This window comes from Opisthorchis viverrini (assembly GCF_000715545.1).
Source record: "Opisthorchis viverrini unplaced genomic scaffold opera_v5_403, whole genome shotgun sequence".
Lineage (NCBI taxonomy): Eukaryota > Metazoa > Platyhelminthes > Trematoda > Opisthorchiida > Opisthorchiidae > Opisthorchis > Opisthorchis viverrini.
The window spans coordinates 167,595-178,170 of record NW_008752060.1 but is presented as its reverse complement, the minus strand read 5'-3'; the positions used below and the strand labels follow the sequence as shown (position 1 = coordinate 178,170).

General features: G+C 46.5%; 2 protein-coding genes across 2 annotated transcripts in view; one reads left to right on the top strand and one right to left on the bottom strand.

Annotated features, from left to right (window-relative positions):
* Positions 1-774: 774 nt before the first annotated feature.
* The window catches only part of T265_10747 (hypothetical protein), a gene marked incomplete at both ends in the record, with an annotated part of 12,187 nt that continues 2,385 nt past the window's right edge, over positions 775-10,576 (top strand). The window contains 5 exons of the mRNA XM_009177211.1: positions 775-1,036; positions 2,828-3,127; positions 3,323-3,622; positions 3,669-4,162; positions 4,968-5,567. Of these exons, the coding sequence (XP_009175475.1) occupies positions 775-1,036; positions 2,828-3,127; positions 3,323-3,622; positions 3,669-4,162; positions 4,968-5,567 (1,956 nt within the window). The remainder of the gene's footprint in view (positions 1,037-2,827; positions 3,128-3,322; positions 3,623-3,668; positions 4,163-4,967; positions 5,568-10,576) is intronic.
* The window catches only part of T265_10746 (hypothetical protein), a gene marked incomplete at both ends in the record, with an annotated part of 10,753 nt that continues 8,226 nt past the window's right edge, over positions 8,050-10,576 (bottom strand). Inside the window, one exon of the mRNA XM_009177212.1 lies at positions 8,050-8,963. Coding sequence (XP_009175476.1) covers positions 8,235-8,963 — 729 coding nt within the window. The remainder of the gene's footprint in view (positions 8,964-10,576) is intronic.

Sequence of the window (10,576 nt, the reverse complement as noted above, 5' to 3'; positions counted from 1 at the left end):
TGGTATTGTGCTAAGTCACCGGGCGGAAGCATCCTTGCGTGACTGAATACCTATTGATAGTCGCCTCTGTGCGGTTCGTCTGGCAACGTCCGTTAAGGAGTCTCGCCAGCGGGAAGTTGATGGATGTATGTTTATTGTGTCTACCTATGCCCCAACAGACTGCAGCTCCGACTCCGTCAAAGACAGGTTTTATGACGCCCTGAATGTCCTGTTACGGCGAGCTAAAAGCTCAAACATCGCGGTGGTTGCCGGAGATATGAATGCACAAATGGGTTTATCTGAGAGTATCTGAAACTCATTTAAGAGCTCCACATGGATTGGTACGTACGGACAATGGGGAACGATTGCTTCAGCTGTGTGCTGATCAGACCGTTTTTACGCACTACTACCGGAATAGCCGAAGTCATCTGGCCACGTTGTGTCCTCCACGATCAGGCGTATCTTGGAATCTGTATTAGTTCCGATTTTAGTGTGACTGATGAGGCCAATGCACGGATCTGCAAGGCCCGGGTCGCATTTGCTAATTTGGGACACCTATGGCGTCAGAGTGGCGTGTTCCTAAATCTCAAGGGACATGTGTATCAAGCTACAGTGCGGCTATTTTGTTGTATGGTTGTGAGACTTGCCTGTTCGAGTGGCGGAACTGAGACATCTTCAGGTGTTCGACAGTCGTTGTCTCAGAACCATAGCTCGTGTGGGTCGGTGTCGGCGTATCCGAAACGAGGCAGTTAGAAAGCGAGTGTTCGGTTGTGCAACGGGTAGTTCCATTAAAGAATGTGTCGAGCACTAGAAGCTGCGTTAGTTGGGACATGTGTTGAGTATGCCGAACCGTCGTTTGCCGAAGAGGGTGCTGTTTTCCATGCCCAATTCAGAGTGGCGGAAGCAGAGAGGTGGCCGACCCTTAACCTGGCAGAGGGTAGGAAAGAAAGCACGAAACGCTTGGGTGCTGTTGGTGTTACTCGCCTTCCAGGATGGAGGCCGGGTGATCCTCACTGCGCCTGGTTGGAGATGCTGCAAGATAAGGCTGCCAACCGATGTCAGTGACGTTCTTGTTTTCAGTTTCTATCCTGAATGAGTGTTTGGAGGTTTAGGCGCTGCGCAGTTATTGTAGTAAGCCATCACCAAGTTCCTTCCCCGTCTACCTTTATTCTTTTCTTCACAGTAAGGCTTTCAAATAAATTCTGGTTGTACGGCAGCGAAGCGTTAGTATTGAACACTGATGTCATAATGTCTATGATCAGTAAGATGATGATGGTGATGATAGTTTCATATGCTTTCTCTCTACAAGTGTTTTTCTACCGCACGACTGAGCATTCCATTGACGTAGGTGGCCTTCGTGGCGGGTTTCCTTTCTAGTTCATTATAAGAAATGCCCCTTTGAGTAATAACCCTATGCGAAGGATGTCCTTTAGTTTTGGGAAGTCGTAGGGCTCGGGAGAATGAAAGTAGGAATTTTATACAGTCTGGGATTCTTCTTCATGTCGGCGCCAGTATATAAACTTCGTGAGTGTATCATCAAAATTCTGATGTATATTTGTCATTACAAAATTTACCTCCAAGCGCAATTTCGAAATCTTAATGCCCCAACCATGGAATACCCTTACCTGTTGTCTGAGCTAATCGCGCCTACAACCAAGAGAAAAGCTGAAATCCGCCACTGGTAAGAGGACGTTTAAGTGACCCATGCGCGTTAGCATGATGAATGAAACTACCAGGACAAGCCTACTACCTGACGTCAGATTCAACCCTGTCGCAAAGAGCCCGAACCTTACCACGGTTTGGCAGTTTGCGTACCTCCATCATCCATTGAGCTAAACTGGCGGATTGTAGGTGTGGAACTCACAGAGCCTCATACCAGGTTGATCAATGGGTAGAGGTTCGACTGACACAGTCTCTCGGTCATCCAGATTATGGATTGGAACATGTGTGGCAACTTGCTTTGGATAAATGTAGGCTGCTCTGACGGTCTGATGCCAACTGCCACTGCCTTGCGATTAAGCTTCTGAGTTGAGAACCGTAATCGGTCCGTTTGTCTAGATGCGGACTTCTTGGCAATATGTCAGTCCACACACAGCCATGAATTACACATTTAGTACGGCAGTGGAGCGCCGATGTTCTCATATGGCGTTGCTGTAAATAATACATGGTGCGTAGATTCAGTCAGTATCACGCAGATACCGGAAAGCTAGTTTGTTTTCCGACTACAGATCGCGGGGTTGCTGGGTCAGCTTCCAATACCGCAAGTGGTAATGCTCTGTGGGTTGTGTGAGGGGCGGGGAGGCGGAGAGTTAGTTCTTTGTCTGGCCGAGTGTCTCCTTCGCCCTAATTGACGATGATTGCATTCCTCTTCCACTGTTGGTAATGTTGTGTTCCAGATGCAGAGGTCGGATTTGAACTACGGAACTTCCGGCCAGTAAATTCGCGCTCTAACCACTGATCGTGAATCAATCACTCACTGTCGCTCCTTCCGAAACACCTATATGGATTTTGGTCCCAATTGGAAGCACCCTCCGTGTATGTGAAAACCGAAACCGGTGCGGAATAAATGTTTTTCAGGTTAGGATAGTTGTGGAATCTTCCGTCAAATGTCGGTTGCTCCATCATCTACTCAGCTGGGTATATTTCCATGCGTTTGAAATTGCAGCCCCCTTACCGTTTTCTGACAAGCGTACAGACACCTTTTTATTTCTCCCTGGTTTCCAGTATGCATATATTTCTGGTGTAAAACTTTCAGTGGTGGTGATTCACAGCAGCTGTAGTCCCCTGTAGTAGATCACCTAATCATCTGTCCAGAATACCTTTCACGGCTACTTTCCTTTCATTTCAGATAATACCATGACGATGTCCGGTCAACTTATGCAGCTCGAGCCGGGCTTTGATTTACTAACTGATAAATATGATGATGTGGAGTTTTCAGACTCCGACCAGGACGACGTTAACACCACGAAGCTTTACATGCAAAAATTTCAGAATAAGGTGGACTTCTCCATGAAAACCACTCGTCAGATGAGGGACAAAAGTGATCGGGCCACAACAGATCACGCTCTGGACAGGCGATCTCGTGCAATTTTGTTTAAGATGATGAACCAGGAGATTTTTACGGAGATCAACGGCTGTATCAGTACCGGTACGTGTGTGTTCAGTTGTTTTGACTTATACTGTCGTTTGGTCAGGTAAAGAAGCCAACATCTACCACGTTTTGGACAAATCGAACACTTCGCTGTCAAAGTGGTGGTGATTCACAGCAGCTGTAGTCCCCTGTAGTAGATCACCTAATCATCTATCCAGAATACCTTTCACGGCTACTTTCCTTTCATTTCAGATAATACCATGACGATGTCCGGTCAACTTATGCAGCTCGAGCCGGGCTTTGATTTACTAACTGATAAATATGATGATGTGGAGTTTTCAGACTCCGACCAGGACGACGTTAACACCACGAAGCTTTACATGCAAAAATTTCAGAATAAGGTGGACTTCTCCATGAAAACCACTCGTCAGATGAGGGACAAAAGTGATCGGGCCACAACAGATCACGCTCTGGACAGGCGATCTCGTGCAATTTTGTTTAAGATGATGAACCAGGAGATTTTTACGGAGATCAACGGCTGTATCAGTACCGGTACGTGTGTGTTCAGTTGTTTTGACTTATACTGTCGTTTGGTCAGGTAAAGAAGCCAACATCTACCACGTTTTGGACAAATCGAACACTGATCTCGCTGTCAAAGTGTATATGACATCCATTATGCCGTTCAAGTCACGCGACAAATACGTAAAGGGTGACTTCAGGATGAGGCATGGATATTCTAAGGCAACATCTTGGAAACTCGTATCCAAATGGGCTGAGAAGGAATATCGTAATTTGATCCGCATCAAACAATCTGGACTAATTCCTTGCCCAACACCACTCAGATTAAAGGGTGTTGTCCTGTTGATGAGTTTTATAGGGAAACATGGATTTCCGGCTCCAAAGCTGAAGGATGCTGAGAATATCACCGATGATGTTGATGGTGAGACTCCGCCTGATTGGCCCTCTCTGTATGCACAGGTAGTGAATGATGTGCGCACACTCTATCAGAAATGTCGACTTATTCACGCTGACCTGAGTGAATACAATATGCTCTACATGGATGGGAAAGCCTGGATGATAGATGTTTCGCAAGTGAGTTGTCACTTTGGAGCAGTTGAGTTTTACATGATTACCATGTTATTTCTGTATCGGTTGAACATCAGATATCCCCTTCATATAGCTTTGCGAGTCACGAACACCGTGATATGAACCATTTACTGCGGAATATAGTTAGTTTGCCTGTGTTAGCTCCCACGTAAAGTTCGGGTGACTTCAGGCATGTCTCCTACTGCGGTAGCAGTTACCACCCAAGTTCTCCTAGAGCTCCTGGCCAGTGTTGTATCCGTTACTCTCCCCCACTTCTAATGGGGGATATAGAGAGTTCCATTTTGTGTTGTCGATCGGGGTTTTCATCTATTTGTAACGCCAATCTGAGAAGGCAAGATGATGGCTATTGACACTACACTGATGGTATTGTCAAGGAAGGTTGCTTCTTCAAAATAACTCTGAGAGACCACCTCTCAGAAAAGACCGCATGTCTTACAGCCGGGCGTGAGAAATCGCTCTTAGTTTGCGTAAATCAGTGCCCCCCTAAGAAACCTCCAAAAGGTCGTTCTACTCAACATCGGCTAGAACACCGACACCTGTAAAGGAATCCAAGTGATTTTTAAGTTACCGTCCCGAAATATCTACATTTAGTGTAGTTATTCACTGGTCTCAGATCAACCTTTTTGCCGTGCCTGCTGTTACCAGTAGTTTTGAGCCGTGTTTTGATCCTGCCGACGATGGCTGGTAAGCAGAAACTGGTAGGATTAGTAGCTTGCTGATTTCCCTTGTGCAGATGTTTTTTCTTCACACATGCGCCGTTAACTTCACCTGTGTTCCCGCTATTCTACAGGCTGTGGAACACGAGTCACCGCAGGCATTGGACTACCTGAGGACGGACTGTCACAATGTGAATACCTTCTTTCGCAGACAAGGCGTGTCTACGCTTACTCTGAGGGAATTCTTCGACTGGGTTGTCAACCCGAGTCTACCGCAGCCGGACGACCCTGCATCACAACTGTATCTGACTAGACTACTGGAAACTGCGGAGGAGCGTGGTTTCAACCAGACTGTCGAGGCAGAGGACAACGCGTTCCGTTTCGTTCATATACCCCGGAACCTTTCGGCAGTTTATCCTTTTGTTCGTGACTTTCTCAAGATGCAGCGCGGCCTGCTTTCTCCGGACGATGTATATTATGCATCGGTTAGCGGAATGAAGCAAGATCTCACGGGAGCTCAACAGGTGGATGAAGTAGCCTCCGACTCAGAGGACGTCGGTCAGTCGTCCGACGCGGATTCCAGTGAGTATTACTCCGTGTCCTCAACAGAACTCGATAGCTCCAGACCTCCAAATGTAAGACCGCGTAACGAGTCACCTGCTAGTCGGAAATTGCGGAAAAAGCTGGTGAAAGAACAACAAGCAGAGAAGCGGAAAACGAAAATTCCTAAACACGTAAAACGCCGCAGACCGAAGAAGTGATGAGCTTCAGCCTCCGCTTCTTGTACATATTGCAATTTCGATTTTTCAATCTTGATATTGAGTTGAACATAATCGCGCCACTTCAGCTGACTCATGGAGAAGTACAGTTTTCACAGTCTTTTATTGTCTTCTAATGACAGAAGCCCTAAACTGACGAATCGATGATGGGCTGTTTTTTTACACTATGTAGTTACATATCAAAAGTACGTCGTCCTCTTGAGTAGCTACTCAGCAGCACGTTCGGTTGAAACTATCATAACCTAGAGTAGCACGTTAACTTACTCGTAGTTCGGAATTAGATCCTGGCGTTATGCCCTCTATCATCGATTCATTCATCGAGTACCAATTTGGGTTGCTGGTACGAGCTAGTTCCAATCTGTGGTCGTGTTCTTCAATCGGCACGTACTAAAGTGAACATCTAGAGGTACTCGTAGCTGTGCGATGAGGGTGTTGTCAAACCGCGCCATTCGCCGATTATGCGCGTGCTTGAAGGTCGAACCTTTCCTGGGCATGTGGATTTCAATGTGTCAGTTCCATTGGAGGTTGTCACCTTTGCTTTTAAATAGTGGGCCTGAGTACGAGCTGTTTTAGACAACCTGAATAATCCTGCTGCACAGTTCGGTATGCTCTTCGCACCTGTAAAGTACTGCTGCAAGATTGGGCGGGACTAAACCCAAACATGCTTTCGGATGAGCCTATCGATGTAGTATCAACTGTAGAGTATCGTTTATCCTTCAGGCTTGCTTCGAATCAGCTTTTCTAAAATTATTCGACAACCCGCCTTTTACTCCTCCGAAAATCCAACCCACGATTATTCTCACCAACCCTGAGTTCCCGTGAAATTGCGCGGAACATGTTTCGATTTAGAGGTCGCATTTGTGGACGTGATATTTAGATGTCTATTGGCTTTGCATTTGGTCCAAAAGCCTGCTCAGTCTGGCAACTGTCGGTCGTCCAAAAAAGTCGTCCAGCTGTATCACCCTTTCGGCGCCGCACTGCCATACCACCCGAAAGACGCACGAGAGCTGGGATACTGCCAGGTTGCCCAAGCCTGGACAGGGGAAGTCGAGAGGCAGAGGTCGGGTTCGAACCATGGACCTTCCGCTCAGTAAATTCGCGCTCTAACCACTGAGCCACCTAGTCTCCCTGAGTCACCTTGTCATCCAAAAACTAGACTGAGACAGCCATATTGATTGTTAACACAAAGAAGGACAATCCCAAGACGTATCCCGCCTTGCACGTGTCTCAAGTCGGTATGTGTGGAAGCTAGGAGTAGACAACTGCTATGGAATTCCCCTCAATTAGATCTGGTGCAATAATTCGTTCTTTTAGAACGTCTACTCGATATTTGTCATTCCAATCACTGGATCGAAAGACAAGCTGAGATAATCGACTCCACCGTTAGACGCCCAAGTTTAAGTGAAACTAAATCAAAAACTCTGGAGCGCTCTGAGATTTCCACTACCCAGCCTCGTTCATCAGACAGTCTTAATACGGGTTGTGGTTTGTTTAAGCATGGTTCCAAAGAAGCAAGGACTCTGCTGTACACAATGGTGTGTCTGTGAGCTCAATCTCAGAAGAATACATGGCATGACATGACGCAGACTGTGGACAGTCACCCTCAAGGGTGAGTATTTTCGCACACTGGGAGTAAGCGTATTGCCCCAAAACTTAGGTTAACAAGCGGAAGAGATGTACCTCCGTTACTAGTGATAGAGACAGTCGTATTTGTCGGACTGCTTCGTTCGGGTTGACGTTATACACCAAATCTTGGTACATCGCAGCCCCAATGCAAAACCGAATACATTCCAAATACAGCGATGAAGTCAGCTATCAGCAGGCCAAATGGGATCACCGTTGGGACCGGGATATGCGAGGAAATTTGGGACTACTTGTATCATATAAGTAGATGCAACCGATCCGTGAACATCTTTCGCTGGCCAACCCAAGTGCTGGGTGAACATCAAAATCAAATGCAATTATCAGCCGCATTATTCGACGGCCAGTTAGGTGTCATATTAACCAATCAACGGAAAATTCAGCTGTGATTCGAACCACACATGTACCCATGAATATCCTAAAAGATCAAACTCTGGTTTAATTTCTGTCTGCCTAAAAATGTGGTAATCATAATCGTTCATCTGTAACACCCTTTCGGTGCCTAGTTAACGTGTTATTTGAAGAAGGCGCAAAGGGTGGGATGCTAACAGATATGGACAAGGGCAATCGAAATACTGCATTGGCCTCGAACCACGAATTGATTAATCACTAAGCCTTATCCCATGAGCAACGTCGAGCTCCCAGTCTTCGTCTGAAATGAACAACACGCAGGCGTCTTGCGGTTAAACTACTTTTGGTCAGTAAATCCGTCCCGGTTACTCACAATAGGCCCGTAAGCGAAGTTAGGACTATTACTTCGTGGTTATGTCCACATCATGTAGCAGTATGACCTAGGAAAACGAGCAAGAAAGACGCATAACGATCACCCTTCCTCTTGGTCAGAAACGATTAAACATCATCATCGACAGGATGACATCAGTGCTCAACACCGATGCGTCGCTACCATACCATTGAACAGGGGGAACTGGTCACAAAAACAATCAGCATATTTAAAGAATGACGAAATATTGACAAAATAGGTCAAGTCACAACTGTGGGATCCTCCAGCACTAAGTCATCTGTTAGGTCGATATCGGCGAACAAACTTTCATCGATAGCAACTTGTTCTCCATTTTCAGCCAGAAATTTAAGATCAGAATCGTCGTATCGATTATCTCGTAGAAACATTTCACGGCCAGTGAGGCGCTTTTGTCCCGTTTCATCTGCTGCCTTGTTCTTCTCTTTTAACGCGGCCATTTCAGCCAAAAATTTGGCATTCCATTCCAAGAATGATTCCACTGTAACGCGATCGCCACGAAATTTAGCTTCCTCTTCCAGTTCGCGAGCTTTCTCTCTTGCCTCTTCGGCTTTCACGCGCATTGCCAGCCGATTTTCACAGATGGAGTTGATTTTCTCTTGGACTTCTGAAAGGACATCAAATATCATAATATAGCCTAGGCAGCGCTGGATTGCCGACTCAATGAGTTCCTCGATTTGTGCACACTCGTGTTCGGAGAGGTTAACGCATTTGGAAATTTCATACAGTGGTGCCTGTGACGGATATTCTTCTGTGTATTCGAAAGTGATAGTACATTCGGTGCTAACATCGGAACCACCACCATGACCAGTGAGATGAACCTCGAATTTTTGCAGTCCATTGTCTCTTATGAGGTGTAAGTTATGCTCGTAGATGGAACTCAGGGCTTCCAGTTCGCTCTGTCGCTCTTCTGCGCTCTCGGCCATAGAAGGAACGCCTGCGAACAAAAACATAGGAGAGAGTTAGCAAACTATTGTGTTGGCATGGTCAGCAGAAAACAAACAAATTCAAGAGGCATAGACAGAAACTTTCTGTAATCACGGTTAATTATCGGTAGCAGTAAGGGACTAACCACGACCCGCAGCGGCAGTCTCTGACTATGGAGTGCAATGATTCTGATTGCAACTCACGCTTAGCCGTTAGTCATGGAATCACTGGAATCACAGGCTACGTATGCCCGAGCCGCAAGAGATGAACTGCCCCGGGAGGTGCATGGGCGAAGCAACCTACAGCTTTAAGCTAATGTCAAGATATACAAAACTGTTGCGAGTTCGAATTTCAATCGTGAACCGTAAGCTCAGTCCTGTTGATCTGTGTCATGATTTTTGTGTGCTTATTCTTATACTTACCATATATACTCGTACTGAACTTTTGTATGTACATTTCAGCTCATGTGCGCTTGTTCTTAGACAAGTAAAACGTTGCTTATCCTCGAAAACCTGGACTCTGTTCTAACTCGTTCTCGGACACTTTCTAAACGTCTCAAATACACTCAGTGGAAGTGAGTAGTGGCGTGAAACAGATGATTATATGCACATAACTGAAGGAGCCGCTCTGCATTATCCGTACGCTCAGCATCGAGTCCAAGTCGAATACCTAACTGTGCTTCTACCGCACTTTATCGTCCAAATTGGGCGTTCATACCACTCGCCAGGACTACTATATCCGTTCTTCTTGTCGGCCGAAGCAGTCTTGACAGATCATGATAAAACTCGTCTTTCTCAGCATCAGAAGTTCTATCTGTCTGGGCTTATGCTTATATGACAAACAAACAGAACAGTCCAATATTGTGCTTTCAGCCTTGGGTCTGAGTGCAAATGCCACACCGTAGTTAGTACGGGCCATTGCGTCAGGATCACCGGATGCCCGAAGAGTGAAATGTGGAACATCTGGACTCGTCCTAAGCGGCTTGATGAGTACGACCGAAGTAGAGTCTTGTATGCGTGTCTCGGAAACACAACACACATCGATAGAGAGGGAAAGTAAGGTTTCAGCAAGGGGTGCCGGTTGCTCAATTTGACATAGAGTACGGACACTTAAGGCCGAAACGTGGATCAGATCTTCTGAGGCAAGTAGGTGATTATTTTAATCTTTTTGGCGATAGTTGAGGCACGGAATAGTGGCTGGGGGGTTGACAGATGGATTGGCTGCACTGCTGTGTTCGATGGGTTGAGAGGGAAGGCCGGCGCGCCAAGAGATTCAAAGGCAAATTATACTTTCAGGTTGTGCAGGCCGAAGAAGGGAGTTTAGTTGATGTACCCCACCTTTGACTCAAAAGTCTGACCCACAAGTCAATGGGAGGATGTGGGGTTTTGTTCGGGAGCCCTGCCCCTAGCCTCTAACTCAAAAGTCTGGACCACGAGATAACGGTTGTTAGGGTTTTCTCGGGGACCCTTCCCGGAGCCAATGACTCACTGGTCTGACCTACTTGGCTGGAGGGAGCCGGCCCGGTCCGAGGGCGCAGGGAGTAGGGCGTTATTGTCTCACTCCAGTTGCGGCTGCGCACAGCAGGTGCCTTTACAGCAGCGCCGGGTTCTTTGGTTTTAAAAGTATTCCGACCGTATGA